This window comes from Cydia splendana, chromosome 15 (genome assembly GCF_910591565.1).
Source record: "Cydia splendana chromosome 15, ilCydSple1.2, whole genome shotgun sequence".
In the NCBI taxonomy this organism is placed as follows: Eukaryota; Metazoa; Arthropoda; class Insecta; order Lepidoptera; family Tortricidae; genus Cydia; species Cydia splendana.
Genome location: NC_085974.1, coordinates 3,882,355 through 3,899,702, shown reverse-complemented (window position 1 = coordinate 3,899,702; position 17,348 = coordinate 3,882,355). Strand labels below are relative to the sequence as shown.

The following is a 17,348-nucleotide window of genomic DNA, read 5'->3' as shown; positions in this document are numbered from 1 at the left end:
AATATATTTACTATTTTTGTGTTATGTTCGAGGAAATTATATACCTAAACTGATTTTTGTTTAAATTCTCGAGACTAAAAATTAGAAAAAAATAAAAAATATATAAATTAAAAAAACGTACCTTATCTAACAGTCTTGTCAAAAACTAGGGGCCCTATGCAATCACATGTACTTATGAGTAGTTACATTTTAAAGGTTATCACAGGTGACAGCCATCACAAACAAACTTGAGACAAGTGATGTAATCTCAACCAAATAATCGTGTCTATCGTTAAAATAACGCGCGCCAATTAGATATTCGGTCTAATTAGCTAAAACAAAGAACTGCCAATTACCTTCTTCAGTATACAAAACATATCCAAGTAATACACTGCACATTTGTCATGACATTTTTTACACGAAAAGAGATGATCGTGATGGAATGATAACAACACAGATAACATGGAGATAATACCAAGCATTTTTACATCAACGACAGCAGTCCTAATCCACACCACACCGGCCGATTTTCAACTCCCATACGAGAACACACCTTTTGTATTTATTTACAGGAAGCGCGCGTTCAGCCGATTTCAAAGATACAACGCCGTTTAGGCAATTATAGACATTAACTAAGAAGAAAACTGCGCGTAGTGCAATGAAAATGCCGTGTGAAACCGGGCTTTGACATTAGTTTCTGGGTCATAATGGGAACTAGAGTTTGCTGAATCTATAATTAAGCGCTTAAACGACGTCATAGCGGCTACACAAGGTGCAGGACGTTTTTTCTGACTTACCTAAAAGATTATATTTGAGATTTCAAAAGATTATATTCATGAAAAACGCGAAAAAATGTGGTTCTCCATTCAGCACTACGAATACAAAATTTTAGTACTGATAGCAGCCGCGCGGTGGCGCAGGGCGCAAGTCATTGGTTGACAATGCGTTCAATATCTTGATTGAATTTTATTTATTTAACCTAAAATAAAAGAAAAGTAAATCAAATGGAGTAAACGTTTGATTAATACACATCAAATTTCTTTATTTTATTCATATATTTTTCCTAAGAAGAGAGTTTTTAAATATTTATAGCATGAATTAACGTATGCGTAAATTATGAACGTTACCGAATTTTCGACTTGTCATCATCATTATTCGTTCCAAGGCACGCATTTTTTTTTGCATTTTAAACATATTATACTATATTGATTGCTCAATGACGGTGATCGATTTATTTAAAATATAAATATATTTTATATCAAATATTTCTCTATAACCAGACTCCGAATTTGTTTGAAACTAACAAGAAATTATATTCAACCAGTTAGAAAATTGCGTGTAAAGAAGTACGTAAACGCTTTCTCAACAAAATTTGACATTTTCTGAAGTCACCTACTTCGCTTTGTGTGATTTGTGGATTTTAGAATAAACTGAATTAGATTTTGTTATTAGTTAATTATAATAAACATAAAAAATGCCGGATCATTTAGGAGATGATATGAGGAAAGTCAAGGATGATAAGGAAGAGCCAGAGAAGGAAATTAAATGTAAGTAACAAAAAAATCCAAATTTGTGTCATCAAAAAAAATTGATTGATAATAAAAATATGAATACCATGTCTTAATTTTTCAGCGCTGGATGAAGGTGACATAGCTCTTCTAAAGTCCTATGTAAGTTTTATTCAACAACAAATATTATAACCTTAATATTTCCATAGTGACTGGCATTTTTCAATCGCCTTATTTTTTAGGGGCAAGGGCAATACACAAAGATCATCAAGGAAGTAGAGGAAGGCATTCAGACCGTGATGAAGAGGGTCAATGAACTCACGGGTATTAAGGAATCAGACACAGGGCTGGCTCCTCCGGCATTATGGGATCTTGCAGCTGATAAACAGACTTTACAGAATGAACAGCCATTGCAGGTTAGTTATTGGTCTGTTTAAGCTAACTGTGATCCGACTATGCAGTGACTAAGTGTGAAAGTACAACAATAAACTATAAACCCCATGTATTCATAGGAATTCAATGTTTATGGATGCATGCTTCTGTTGCTTGCTGTATAAACATTGTTTACAATACAACAAAGTCTAGTTAGTCAGAAATACATTGTTATTATAGCACATTTACTCCCTTGTTCATAAAACTTTACTGGCCTGATTTAGTTAAATTATGTTTTATCGCTTTCTTACAAATACATAAGTCAAAATGACAGATAAGGACATACAATTATTAGCTAATTGAGGTTTGTAGCGCATTTATGAATAATGTTTAACCAATTATCAAAAACTATAAGGAACTTACATAGATATTTCCTCTTTTTGTAAAGAAATTTTGATTCTTTATGAATCTTTTTTTTTTTGTAGTAGAGTAGAGAATATCTTACCAAACATTTTTGATGTGGTAGTTACTTCAGACTAGAGTTAATCACTTCTTCTTAAACATTAATTAATCTATCATTGTTTTTTTAAGGTGGCAAGGTGCACAAAGATCATCAATGCAGACTCAAATGATCCCAAATACATAATTAATGTGAAGCAGTTTGCCAAGTTTGTGGTGGATCTCGCAGACTCAGTCGCTCCCACAGATATTGAAGAGGGCATGAGGGTTGGGTAAGTTTTATTTGAGTGTAAGATAGTCGTAAAAAGGGCACAGACAGTAAGAGTAGTGCCTTGAGTATCATGCATGGCTATGTGACACTGTTAGTAAGATTATAAGTCTTGGCTGTTTTCTTCTTCTTCTGGTTAGGGGCTATAGCCTATGTATCACTGCGACCATCCCTGATCTATTGTGATCGCCACCTACTACAACTCTGAGTTGTTAGAATGATATTTTTTGTCATAAAATTAACCCTTTACCGCATATGAAGCCATATATGGCGAATATGATATTAAACTCTATTGGCAGCTATTAAAGTTCAAATTTAAACTAATAATTTTCATTAGAAAAAAAGATCAAAATACATTTATGTCAAGAGATATTACTCAGTTACCCATCTCTAAAGATATAATCATTTCAGTTGACCTTAAAATTTACCAAAGCTCATAAGTCTCATAACAAAACTAAATATAGTTTATCTAATTGGGTTAGATTGTCTTTGAGCTTACTATTGTTGTATGCAGGAGTTCCCAATCTTTATACCCCCTTATTATAAACATTTACTAAAGTTAACAAGCCGATAATAATCATGATAATCGTTAGTCCCTTTCCGACGTATTGGTATGATGGAAAGGGACAAACGATTATTATCGGCTTGTTAACTTTAGTAAACGTTTATGAATAAGGGGGATAGTCTGTATCTTTAGGTATTAAAAAAAAAGTAAACAAACAATTTGTACATTTTCGAGTAGTTATAACATTTATTGGTTAACCAACCAAATACAAAACCGCCTGGATCAGTCATTGAATGACCTGACTTTAACCTACATTATTTGATCATGTAATGTTTTCATCTACCCTCAACTGGCTTAAGGAGCCATTAGAGGGTAGATTTTGTTTACTTTTATTTAAATACCTAAAGATACAGAGTATAGCTAGGCTATTAGAAATAGATAGGCAACATGGTGAGGAGGATTGCCTCACGGCGCCCCTCTCTACTGTCTACGGCGCCCCAGGGCGCCGCGGCGCAGTTTGGGAACCCCTGGTATAATGTAATTAGGAGAGTAAAGAAAGAGAATTGTTATACAGCTTAGCAAGTTTCTGATACAACTCTCCAACATCAAATGTTCATTGAAAACAGCTTGACTGGTTGAGATATACTGTTTTGAGTTATTACCTTGAACAACAAAAATAAATTGTATCTTGCCCTAACTATACATACCAGTAATGTGATTCTGACTTAATACCTAAATATTATTACACCGACTAACTAATACTAATAGTAAGTGAATAATATTATGAATGTGAAATATTGGATTGGATTGGTTTACTCAATAATGTAAAAAAAGTCTATTATCCTGAGAATCATCCCGTCCTACCCGTCCAATTAATTGTAGCCTGGCCTGAAGGATAAAGTTAGTAGGGGAGGTACCAACAAAGGACCTATGCAAATGCAAAGGGACTTGTATCCCAGCGTGGGCCCAAAAGGTATCAGGGTCTGAATTGAATGCAGACTAAACGGGGCAGAAGCTAGGACTCTAATAACATATTTAATTTTAATATTCTAATATTAATTACCACTGTAATATTCTAATTATGATACTTTCCTCAACAGGGTTGACCGTAACAAGTACCAGATCCACATCCCGTTGCCTCCGAAGATCGACCCGACAGTCACCATGATGCAGGTTGAAGAGAAGCCGGATGTGACTTACAGCGATGTTGGTGGGTGCAAGGAGCAAATTGAGAAGCTTAGGGAGGTCGTCGAGACCCCACTTTTGCATGTAAGTTTTTTATTCTGGTTAATTTGATTAATGATGGACTTGCCAGTTGCCATGTTTGACCAAAGGCATTTTTTATTTATTTATTTAATCTTTATTGCACAAAAGAAAACCTTACAGTACAAAAGGCGGACTTAATGCCATGAGGCATTCTCTACCAGTCAACCTTTTTTCTGACATTTCAATATCGTGTTAGTCTAGATTAAATGATATTCCTAAAAAGAAAAAAAAAACCGCACTAATACGACTAATGACACGTTTCGAAAAATTGGACTAGAATAATCACTTGCCTAACGTAAATTATAACTTACTCTGAAAGGTTAATATATGTAGATTATATCAAACAAATTTTACCATTCTCCCTCTGAAATCGAAAAAAGCCTGACAAACAGCACCCTCTGACTAACAGCACCCTCTGACTAACAGAAGTGTATGAAACAATTTTTGTTTGTTATTTTAGTGCTAACACTAAAATCCCACAAATCCCACATGTGGGACTAATCCCACAGTCAAAGTAGTTCCGTATGTCTTACATATTCACTTCAAAAGCGAGGGTGAATGTGTGTAGGCGGTATAGTTATACTTGCTTTTAGTTCTAAAATTTATACTATTAATTAAAGTAATTCCTTGTTACAGCCCGAGAAATTCGTGAAGCTGGGTATTGAACCGCCTAAGGGAGTACTGCTGTTCGGCCCTCCCGGCACCGGCAAGACACTATGCGCTCGCGCTGTCGCTAACCGCACTGACGCTTGCTTCATCAGAGTTATTGGTAAGTTATCATTATAGCCCTTACATATCCACTACTGGAGTAGTCTTCACTAAAGGAACCAGTGGTCCGAAAAATTCGTGAAGCTCGGAATCAAGCCATCAAAAGGAGTGCTCTTGTTCGGCCCTCCCGGCACCGGCAGGACACTATGCGCTCCGCTGTCGCTAACCGCACTGACGCTTGCTTCATCAGAGTTATAGGTGAGTCATCATATCAGGCCCAAGACGTTCACTGTTAAACATATAGGTCTCGCCCAAGGGACTAGCAACAGCCCGTGAAATTTGTGAAGCTCGGAATTAAGATACTAAAAGATATGGGGCCTCACGGCACGAGGATATGCAGTAACCCCCTTATTCATAAACGCGCTACAAACCTCAATTTACTAATAATCGTTTGTCTTTATCTGTCATTTTGACTTATGTATTTGTAAGAAAGGGATAAAACAAAATTTAACTAAATCAGGCCCGTAAAGTTTTATGAAGAGGTGGTAAGTTACAACATGAGCTTTTATTTTGGTTTTGTTTGGGGAATAAAGAAAGAATGCTATTCACAAGCTTTGGTAGTATTCTGATACACTTCCCCAATATAAAACTTAGCAATGAACATTTTTATCGTATCTAGTTTTGTGATAAAACTACACACTGCTATACAAATTCTGTCTTAGACATCGGTTACACGCTAATTCTGGCGTCAGTTCAGTCATAAGACTCATAAGTCTTATTCGAGTTTTGACTGATGCCAGAATGATGGAAAATGGACACGGTTACGATCAGTCCAGACTGACAACAGACTGATAAAATTACGACACAGTCGCCGTTTGGACACAGAACGCAACACAGTCATTTAGGCTTGTCTAATATGGTGACTGACGCGAGAATGACACAAACAGGTTACACGATCAGTCTCCTATCAGTTTTCTGTCATTCAAAATGGACTGACGAATATTATCTAAAAATTTAAATTTTCATTTGTCCAGACCATCAGTCCATCAGTCCGCGTGTTACACGATAATTCTCCCGTCATTCTGACCACAACGATGGACTGAACTGACTCCAGAATTAGCGTGTAACCGATGTCTTAGAATGTATCTTTTCACTTTGTAAGTGCATTCGAATAGGTGAATCTCTTGGTAGTCTAATTTAAACCTTGTTCCTTAAAAAATACAATCTATGATTCAGGTTCGCGCATAGTGTAGAGCGAGTTGCAAAAGTTTGAATTTATTTATAATGTACATAAATAATGTATTGTACTTAAATATAAGTTGTTTTGTCAATACTAACATAGAGATAAGTAATATTGTACCTAACTAATCATTTATGGATCTGTGATGTCCGAAATAAAGTCTAATTAAAATAAATAAATAAAACTATGAATGAATTCCTTTGGTATCCATGCAATGTTGCAGCTCGCTGTACATCATGCAGGCAACTCGCAGCGCAATTGTAAATTAAAAAACCTATTTTTATATTGCACGATTCAGAAAATCACTCTGTACACTGCTGTCTTTCTGAAAATTTAGTAAGCCGTGCATCAATCTAACTTATACTGTATTACATTTAACATAGAGTCTACTTTTCAGGTTCGGAACTCGTCCAGAAATACGTGGGTGAGGGCGCACGTATGGTGCGCGAGCTGTTCGAAATGGCGCGCAGCAAGAAGGCCTGTCTTATATTCTTTGACGAAATCGACGCCATCGGAGGTGCTAGGTGAGATCCTTTAGTAAATTCGCTTATGAAATGTTGTTTAAATAGGGAATATTACGCAAAACTGCGTAGAGAGCGCCACTACATACACACACTGCACTACATACTGTATACATATTGCGCACCCGAGTTGCATACATCGCCATTGTTAGTAGCTCGGTACTATACTTACAGGGCTAGCGTGTCTTATAGTAAGTCTAGTGTAAGTCTTGGGTAGTTGTGTAAAAGTCGGACAATCCTACTGTGTTGCGGTGTCGGCATTTACGCAAACATCAAAGGCGTCGGTCCACTGTTACTTTTTACACTGTGGTATTTGTATGTATACGTACGTCGTCGCTCAGACACAGAAAGGAGGAGCTTCACTTCTGCTCTATCGAACTTCTGTAAGTGGAGTATGGTGCAGCGAGGCAATGTCGACTGCAGGGTAATGTCAACTAATCGAAATATCTTTCATGTTTTACATTATTAACTAGAGTACCATATACGTCCAGACAGCGAAAAAGATGTTGTGTGTGACTCTGGTTACTTTAATAATGTAAAACATGGAAGATATTTAGATTAGTTGAAATTAACCCGCAGTCGAAATTGTCCCCCTGCACCTTATCTGTGTGCTCAAACGCAAGAGTTAAAAGCGACGAAAGAGCTTGTAGACGTTTTTCCCTTATAGACGGTCTTCGCCACATTAACCTTAGCCTCAAATTTGATAGCTGTAGTTTATGGCGAACGTTTAGTTGTAACTTCAAAAGATAACACTTAACAACCTAGATACCGCATAATGTGCGTACACTTACAATGCTATCTATTTCAGCTGTCAAGGCTGCGGCTACAATGTTTTACACTACGAGTCCCCTTATTCATAAAACTTTACGGGCCTGATTTAGTTAAATTATGTTTTATCCCTTTCTTACAAATACATAAGTCAAAGTGACAGATAAAGACAAATGGAACAGGCTTTTGTTTTGTTGGATTTAAAAAACGAAATAAATCTTATTTTATTATAAAATTTCATTTATTAAAATTTAACTGCCAATATTTCTTGTATGGATTTTTATTAGAGTTAGACCAAGAAAAGTCTGCAGCGACTTTAATAGCACACGCAGTGCATGTGTTATTTTAAACGTCAAACTTCTATGACATTATGACGTATAAATGACACTTGCACTGCGTATGGTATCAAAATCGCTGCAGAGTTTTCTTGGTCTAACTCTACAAATCTTGGAAGCTAAATTTGGCCCAGTTGATTGATCTGAAATTTTGCATACATATGTAAATCGGATGACACTGCAATATGAATATTATGATGACATGGAGCTGGTCTGACGATGGAGACAGGAGGTGGCCATAGGTGCTTTGTGATAAAACAACGCAACCTAATTGTGCTAGGGGACTTAGGGGTTGTTATATATTAGGGTATTTTCCTACTAGTCAAATCAGTTACTTTTTTAGAACTGTCAAAACGATTTGCTAATATGGAATTTATAGGAAACATTACATCGTGACATCACAGTCAACTCACCTACATTTTATATTTCTATCCGATTTATTAAAAAGAACTTGTGTTTAAAAATAACTCCTATCTGTGTTTTTCTAATAATTATCTGGTGCTTTATTTCATGCGTAGTGTAAAATCATTTAATTTAAATACAGTATAATACCCTATTGTCTCGATGAGTCTTAGGGCTGATTTAGATGGCGCGCGAACTCGCATGCGATTTTAGTTACATTGCGGACTGTTGGTTACGTCCAATTCAACCGGCCGATCAAAAACTGCAATGTAATGAAACTCGCATAGGAGTTCTCGCATCGTCTAAATGAGCCCTTAGTTGCCTGTGGAATGAAAAGTACAGTCAGCGATAAAAGCGTGTACCAAAAATAGTATTTTAACCAAAAACTTTTGATTGTAGATTTGACGATGGCGCCGGCGGCGACAACGAAGTGCAGAGAACCATGTTGGAGCTTATCAACCAGCTGGACGGCTTCGACCCTCGAGGCAACATCAAGGTGAATAAAAATAATCAAAAATTATTCAGGCTTTGGAAAGAGAATGGTGATTGGTGAATGAAACGAATGGTAAATGAACTAAGTCACATATAATATACAAGTAAAAATAGTATAGGCACAGAAAAAATAATAGTACTTAGGGCATACTGAAAATTCCTGGACTGGCCACTTAGAAAAAATAAGTCATCTCATATATCAGAATCCAGAAACTTTCAGTATGGCCCACGTACTACCCTAAAGAAAGGACACTTCCTACAAAACCGAAGTTTGACAGCGATTCAGGGACGAATCATGCTATCTCTTTCTAATGGCTTTATCCCTTTCGGCTATTTAGGGTTGTCAAAATTCGAGTCATTATCTTATCTGTGATGGTCGTGCACGCAAAGGGACTTCAAGTTGTGTCAACCCTAAGAATTGCTCGGAGCAATGCTGAGCCGAAAGGAGCCGAGAATGCCCGAAAGGAGGAGTGTCTCCCCACTGGTATAGGCGACAATATTTCTAAATATAATATGGTATTGCCAACTTAGAATTCTATACACGATCCGTGTGAGTTGTGCGAATGAGTTCATTTTATTCGAAAATATATTGTTTTTTTTAAACCATCTAGAGTCACATTAGGGGCACCCAATCCTATTCAAACACTCTGTCATCTCCTTATCGCATTGGCATATCCCCCTCCTACACCGATTGGTTTCATCGCCGCAGTAGGGTGACCCGTCGTAGACTTTCCAATCGTAAGGCATTATGTAGATATTGACGCGCCAACAGTCGTGGCGCTTTATAACATCGTCGTAGCAGTGGTCGTGCTTTTGACAGCATCTGACGAAGAAAAGAAGGCCATGATTAGCCGGGTCCACACAGAGCGAGCATACGTGCGAGGCAATTTCCTCGCGCACAAAACGGCCAGTGTAGATGGACTCGCGCGTATGCTTGCTCTGTGTGGACCCGGGTATTCAGTTATAGGGGCATCAGCCGTAATTTACCAAGTGTACTTATATCAAATCATACTGGATAAGTATTATTAAATAACTAGCGAACCGCCCCGGCTTCGCACGGGTTAACAAATTATACACCTAAACCTTCCTCAAGAATCACTCTATTGATAGGTGAAAACCGTTCAGTAGTTTTTGAGTTTATTGCGAACAAATATACAAACAGACAGACGCGGCGGGGGACTTTGTTTTATAAGGTGTAGTGATATATTTTTAGGTAGGTACATTTCAATCAGATAATAAGCTCACATGAAAGAAAATCTGAGCTGTATGGTATTAAGTTACTACCTACCAAAATTATTTAATTACTAGCTGAGGTACCCGGCTTCGCTCAGGGAGCTGACATGAGAATTGTGTGGTGGTTGTAATAAAAGGATAAACTTTAAAATATATTTAGGTATTTTTTTTCTAACTACACTACCTATATACATTTTTTATTTATTTCCGGCATAGTCAATAGGGATAACTGGAAGTGTTTGTCGAAAATGTCCTGAGAGTATGAAGGCTTCGAATAGTCCACAATATTCTAGAATATTCCACAACATTTGAGAATGTTCTGGAACACTCCACAATTATCTAGGATGCTGGATTCTAGGCTATTTACGAATATTTGGATACATTCCAATATATTCCGAAAATTTCTCGAACATTCGAACCTCACATCTGTCTTGCTTTAAATATTTACCCCTACCAATAGGTAGCTTCAACCCTATACAAAAGGCTTCGAATGGTCCAGAATATACCACATTTGAAAGTGTTCCGGAATGTTCCACAATGATATAGAATGTTCTCGAATATTCACCAATATTCCAGAATGTTCTGTAGCTCCACCCACACAAAAAAGGCTTCGAATGGGTCACAATGTTCCAGAATATTCCACAACATTCGAGAGTATTCTGGGATATTCCAGAATGATCTGGGATGTTCTCAAACATTCGATAACATTCCAGAAAGTTCTGAAATGTTGTAGCATGATCTCGAATACTCTTGAATGCTCTGGACTATTCTAGAAATGTCTAGAGAGTGAAATTATCTTCAAAAGCACGCCCTTCAGGTAAAAACGGGAATCTTCTTCATGGAAAGATAAAAAAGGCTTCAAATAGTCCACAATGTTCTAGAACATTCCACAACATTTGAGTGTGTTATGGAACATTGATATGATATGATATGATTTATTTATCTCACAATATACAATGTCGGAATTTATATTTCCACAGTGATTTAGCATCCTGGATTCTAGGCTATTTCCGAATATTCGTCATCATTCCAGAATATTCCGGAATGTTCTTGAACATTCGAAACTCACGACGTTACCACAATAGGTAGCTATGATCCTAAGAAAACCTTCGAATGGTCCAGAATATTCCACAATGATCTGGAGTGTTCTCGAATATTCGACAACATTCTAGAATGTTCTGAAATGCTGTGGAATGTTCTCGAATGGTCTGGAATGTTCTAGAAATGTCTAGCCTCCGGTACCCGAGATGGCTTCGAATGTTCCAGAATATACCACAACATTCGAAAGTGTTCTGGAATGTTCAAATTGTTCTAGAATGTTCTCGAATATTCGCCAACATTCCAGAATGCTCTGATATGCTGTGGAATGCTCTCGAATACTCTCAAATGGTCTGGACTGTCCAGAAATGTCTAGCCTCCGAGACGGCGTCGAATGTTCCAGAATATTCCACAACATTCGAAAGTGTTCTGGAATGTTCACAATGATCTGGAATGTTCTCGAATATTCGCCAACATTCCAGAATGTTCTGATATGCTGCGGAATGTTCTCGAATACTCTAATATGCTCTGGACTGTTCCAGAAATGTCTAGCCTCCGAGACGGCATCGTATGTACCAGAATATTCCACAGCATTCGAAAGTGTTCTGGAATGTTCACAATAATCTAGAATGTTCTCGAATATTTGCCAACATTCTAGAATGTTCTGATATGTTGTGGAGTGCTCTCGAATACTCTCGAATGTTCTGGACTGTTCTAGAAATATCTAGCCTCCGAGACCCGAGACACCTCACCAGGTACAAATTTTTGTAGGTAGGTATATATTTCACGATCTATTCTGAACTTTCCTTTATTAAGTTAAGGTTCAAAATTCAAAAACAAAAACAACTGCTTCTGGGTCTCAGAGGGCGAAACTTTCAGCCCTTATATCTCCAAAAGCACACCCTTAAGGTAAAAACGGAAAACTTCTTCATGGACGGGAGATAGAGGGCTAGCACCCCATATAGCTTCCTTGATAGTATCGGGACTCATTTCTGAGTTTTAGCGGCACGCACATTGTACACTTTTTTTATTATATATATTGATTATTTAGGGAGCTGAAGGCTGTGAAATCGTCGTAACAAACTAGTAGAGTTTCGCGAAAATATTACAAAGTAGCTATGCTATAATGTCTGTCAATAAGTATGTCTAGATTTTTAGTCTCTTAATATGATCTACTAGCTTCTACCTACGACTTCGTCTGCGTGGAATGATATTGAATTATTGATGATTGATAAAAACTATCCTACGTCTTTCGCCGGGTCTTAAACCTCCATACCTAATTTTATCTGAAACGGTTCAGCGGAGCGTGAAGAGGTAACAGATAAATCGACAGACAAACATAGTTACAGATGTAGTGCATAATTGTTTTCCATCGTATTATCTCGGAAACGTTCGTATTTGTCATGCTACTTCAGTCAACCCATAGTCTAATAAAACATGGTCTCTTCCCAGAGTGACACAAGCCTACATCACAATAACATTGCCACTTCATATAGCGCTATCGCATATTATCATATAGCGCTGTCGCATGATGATGTAGGCTTGTGTCAGTCACGTGACTACGAAAAGACGGGAATAGAGTACCAGGCGGAGTATATTATTATACCATGAGTCAACCTCAGTACTTTTTGTACCGATACTGACTGGAATAGCGAGACACATTCGTACGTTCCTGTGAAAATACGATGGAAAATAATTATGCACTACATCTGTACTTTCGCATTTTAAATATTAGTAGGGATATTATAGTAGAACCAAGAAAAGTCTGCAGCGAATTTGACAGCACACGCAGTGCCAGTGATATTTATACGTCATAATTTCAAACAAGTTTGATGTTTAAAATAAACACCTGCACTGCGCGTGTTGTCAAAATCTCTGAGACTTTTCTTGGTCTAACTCTAATCACCTGTCAATATCGTCTACCGGTGTACCAGCCCCGCCGAATCCACAGTAGGTTCCGTAACCCAACAAATCCCACGCACTACATCTAGTGCATTCTCGAATCATATAGTACAGGTTGAACGCGTTTCGCTTCCTGCGTCCCTTGCCTTTCTCATACTGAGTTGCTAAAGCTGTAGGCGAATTTAAGGCACCGCTAGATGGCGCTATGTCGGCACAATTGAGGGTGTTTGAATCTGAAAAAATGCATTTACAGTTTGTAGGTAAGTGCATAATTATTTTCCATCGTATTTTCACGCAAACGTACGAACGTGTCTTGCTATTTCAGTCAGTCTCATATACTCATGGACAAAAAAGTGTAGTTACTCTTGCTCCTTTGATTTAACACTATAATCTACAATATATATGGTACATAAAAAAACCGGGCAAGTGCGAGTCGGACTCGCGCACGAAGGGTTCCGTACCATAATGCAAAAAAAGGCAAAAAAAGACGGTCACCCATCCAAGTACTGACCCCGCCCGACGTTGCTTAACTTCGGTCAAAAATCACGTTTGTTGTATGGGAGCCCCACTTAAATCTTTATTTTATTCTGTTTTTAGTATTTGTTGTTATAGCGGCAACAGAAATACATCATTTGTGAAAATTTCAACTGTCTAGTTATCACGGTTCTTGAGATACAGCCTGGTGACAGACAGACGGACGGACGGACGGACAGCGGAGTCTTAGTAATAGGGTCCCGTTTTACCCTTTGGGTACGGAACCCTAAAAACTAACTTATATACAGGGTGTTTGGTACATCGTTTGCCAAATTAAAACGGTAGATAGGTTGAGTCATTTGCTATCTTCTAGGGCCTAGAAATTTTTAATTTTGCGCAATTTTTTTTTCAGCTCTATTCTATGCCAGTTTTTCGTAAATTTCAAATTTTTACTTGTGCAGTAGTAAAAAAAAACCATGGCCAATTTTTTTTTCTAGGCATGAGAAGATAGCAAATGACTCAACCTATCTGCCGTTTTAATTTGGCAAACGATGTACCAAACACCCTGTATAAAATAAAACTAAAAACTAATAATAATGCAATAAAATACGTCTAAGAAATGCGGCCCCTTTGTTATGGTGTCGAGGATGCTGGCAGCATTTCGCCGCTGTATTACGATGCTAATATCGTTGTGCGAGAAAGCTGCCAGCTCTTCGGTCACCAGTGAAGGCGACCAATCTTTAACACTTACATGCGCTAAGAAAGACGATTACAACAATAATTTTAGTCAGCGACATGATTGCTTGACTTCTAAGGCACTTCTGTGCTAGTTTTGCAAAAGATAATAAATATTATCGCTGTCAGTTACTGCATAATAGTCACGTATAAAAAATGTCGTCACATACTTTATGCATTTTTGTATTTTATACATAATGTATATGCGACGTCGCTATGGGCAGGCTCGCGAGAATAAATCTTTTTAAATGATAAATTATATGGTTTAATAGGATGTGTGTTTGTGTTTGAAGTGTGATTAACTAAGTAAATTTTACTAATGCCTTTAACAAAACTTAACAGAAGTAGAAGTTTTGAACATGCCTTTAAGGTCCAATAAGAAAATTTGGCTTTCAAGTACACAGTGGCGTAGCTAGGCGTAAGCAAAGTGGGGTGTCGCCCACGGCATGCAAGAACCCGACTGTCGGGTACACTGTTCGTGGCGACTACGCGCTCCATACGGCAAAGACGTGGCTACGCGCTATGAGCGTAACCCGTAGCACTTAATGTGTAGGTGTTCTCGCGGAAGCCAACCCATTTTATTACCTTGGGAATACACATTGAAAGAAAAAGGCCTCACAGATGCGACTTCGCCCACGGCTAGATACTGCAAGTACATTTATATTTTGATTATCGCTGGGATTGGAAAACCTCATAATGAACCGTGAGCGCTGGACCCAACTAGCCACATACTGGGTCCCACAGGATGGATCTCGGGGTAGAGGAAGACCAAAACGGAGATGGCGGGACGACCTTGATACATTTTGTAAAGTGGAGGGAGCGTGCATTGGATTACGACCAAATAGCGGGAAAGAGAGGAGGCCTTTGCCCAACAGTAGGACTTACAGGTTATTAAAAAAAATCTTACAAATGGTCAGGGGCGTATTTACCCTAGGGCCATCCGGGCCATGGCCCGGGGCGCCAACCTCCAGGGGCGGCATACGCCAACCTCCAGGGGCGGCATATGCCAACCCCCAGGGGCGGCATGCCGGATTGCATTTTGTTTTTCTTCCTTGACTTCTGGGGCGGCAAAACGTATTGGCCCGGGGCGCCAAATTTCAAAATACGCCCCTGCAAATGGTTATATACCCAGATGGATTTACTCTGATTCGTTCTTAACTGAATTGATACAAACACAAAGCTGTACTCTGATTGCCTGATGGTTAATACCTATGCATGCCATAATATATGATTGAATAAATAAATAAATGAATGATTACTTTATCATTGTGTTAGACTAATCCATATGGAACCACTTATAACGTAGTATCCATGTTGAATAGGGTAGATAGCTTTAATGTGTTTAATAGTGTTACCTGTGTTACCCTTCTCCCCTCTCTTTTTCGTGCAATTTCAAGACATTGGCCTTGGCCACTACCGGTTATAACGACCATAATCTATCAGTCCCTTCGATGTCGTTATAAACGGTTTTGACTGTATGTATTTGGTTACCCTTTTGTTCGGGTAAGATAATGATAGGGTTTGTAAAAAACAATTCTATCAAATACTTTATCCGATCCGGTCCCTGGATATTCGTCGTCGCCACATTATACGCTCACCTCACAAAATTAACCTGTAATAATTCCCCAGGTCCTAATGGCGACTAACCGTCCGGACACGCTGGACCCGGCGCTCATGCGTCCGGGCCGCCTCGACCGCAAAGTCGAGTTCGGTCTGCCGGACCTCGAGGGCCGCGCACACATCTTCCGGATCCACGCGCGCTCCATGAGCGTGGAGAGGGATATACGGTTCGACCTGCTGGCCAGGCTGTGCCCTAACTCCACCGGGGCTGAAATTAGGTAAGTTCTTAACCTTTTGGACGCCAATGACCGATATATCCGCACCGTAGGTCCAACGCCAAAGACCGATTAATCCGTCACAAACCACAGAGCAACACAGACCTACGTGCATATGCATAAAGTTCAATTTCAGTTTTGACACTCCGGTGACGTGGCGTGTAAGACTGTAAGACTGGGCTTTTGGGGAGACTAGAATCGTCTCAACTCAGACGAATTTAAGGCAGCAAGTAGCAGTTTTCTTTCAATAAAAAAATAATAATTTCGTTAGCGTATGTCCAAAAAACGTGTAAAAATATCGAGTTTGTGTCTGAAAATGGTCTGTTTCCCAGGTCGGTGTGCACCGAGGCGGGCATGTTCGCGATCCGCGCGCGCCGCAAGGTCGCCACCGAGAAGGACTTCCTTGAAGCCGTCAACAAGGTCATCAAGAGCTACGCCAAGTTCTCAGCCACCCCGCGTTACATGACCTACAACTAGATTGGTTTATTCTTTATAAATATTTAATTGTGTATTCATACTTTTTGTTTCATTTATCTCTCTTAAAAACACTTTTAAATACTTACACCATATTATTTTGAAGTGACCTGGCAAAAAATGGTAGGGTTAGCTACCCTAAGAAATAGATTTACAAATAATTTAAGTATGTGAAATAAAACGATGTTCTTTTTTTACTGATTGTGCTGTGAGGAAAGCAAGTACTTAGCTCAGAAAAGTGGAGTCTAGAGCGTTCTAAGCGTTTAAGCTCATGCTTAAACGATTCAAACATCTTACTTAATTCAGTCGTGCTAACTGGCATCCTATCCTAACTAGGATAGGATCCTAAAAAATATTTCTAGTACTTTACGATTTAGGATTAGGTATGAGTTATGTAAGATGCGTGTGGTGTCACCTTGGAGGATATAACCAAACGGAGTAGCCATTAACAGGCGTTCCCTCTGTCGAAACTGAATGGACTGACGGTTATCTTAGTATACATTTAGTTGAGTGTGCTCAGAGCATAAAAAGGTCAACCACGGCGTTGCATGAACAAGAGATTTCCTTTGGCAGGATTGGTCCTTTTGACCCAAGGATGGATTTAAGAAGTGGAGCCACCCAGATTTTTGATGCAGCTGGGGGGGGGGGGGGGGGGGGGGGTTTAAGCGTCGGCGACGTCTGATGTTAATAATTGTTTAAGTTTAGGTTCTATGTCAAGTTTAGTATCATTTTCAAGTAAATCAAAGATGTAGACATAGATTTGATCTAAATCGGTTCAGCCGTTATTGATTCCCCATACAATCTTACACCTTCCTTTTCACTTTTAAGAGAATA

The 17,348-nt window shown here is 38.6% G+C and overlaps 1 protein-coding gene and 1 long non-coding RNA gene across 2 annotated transcripts in view; one reads left to right on the top strand and one right to left on the bottom strand.

Moving 5' to 3' along the window:
• Nucleotides 1–1,336: 1,336 nt before the first annotated feature.
• LOC134797425 (26S proteasome regulatory subunit 7) overlaps nucleotides 1,337–17,348 on the top strand; it is a 155,486-nt gene continuing 139,474 nt past the window's right edge. The window contains exons 1-10 of the mRNA XM_063769653.1: nucleotides 1,337–1,526; nucleotides 1,612–1,649; nucleotides 1,730–1,903; nucleotides 2,451–2,590; nucleotides 4,192–4,360; nucleotides 4,994–5,126; nucleotides 6,703–6,829; nucleotides 8,731–8,827; nucleotides 15,835–16,043; nucleotides 16,373–16,546. Coding sequence (XP_063625723.1) covers nucleotides 1,454–1,526; nucleotides 1,612–1,649; nucleotides 1,730–1,903; nucleotides 2,451–2,590; nucleotides 4,192–4,360; nucleotides 4,994–5,126; nucleotides 6,703–6,829; nucleotides 8,731–8,827; nucleotides 15,835–16,043; nucleotides 16,373–16,517 — 1,305 coding nt within the window. The 5' untranslated portion in view covers nucleotides 1,337–1,453 and the 3' untranslated portion in view covers nucleotides 16,518–16,546. The remainder of the gene's footprint in view (nucleotides 1,527–1,611; nucleotides 1,650–1,729; nucleotides 1,904–2,450; nucleotides 2,591–4,191; nucleotides 4,361–4,993; nucleotides 5,127–6,702; nucleotides 6,830–8,730; nucleotides 8,828–15,834; nucleotides 16,044–16,372; nucleotides 16,547–17,348) is intronic.
• Nucleotides 8,893–14,285, bottom strand: LOC134797455 (uncharacterized). The gene is made up of 3 exons (XR_010145081.1): nucleotides 14,222–14,285; nucleotides 13,001–13,229; nucleotides 8,893–9,646 (listed from the first exon to the last, which is right to left on the bottom strand). It is a non-coding gene; the product is annotated as an uncharacterized LOC134797455 (long non-coding RNA).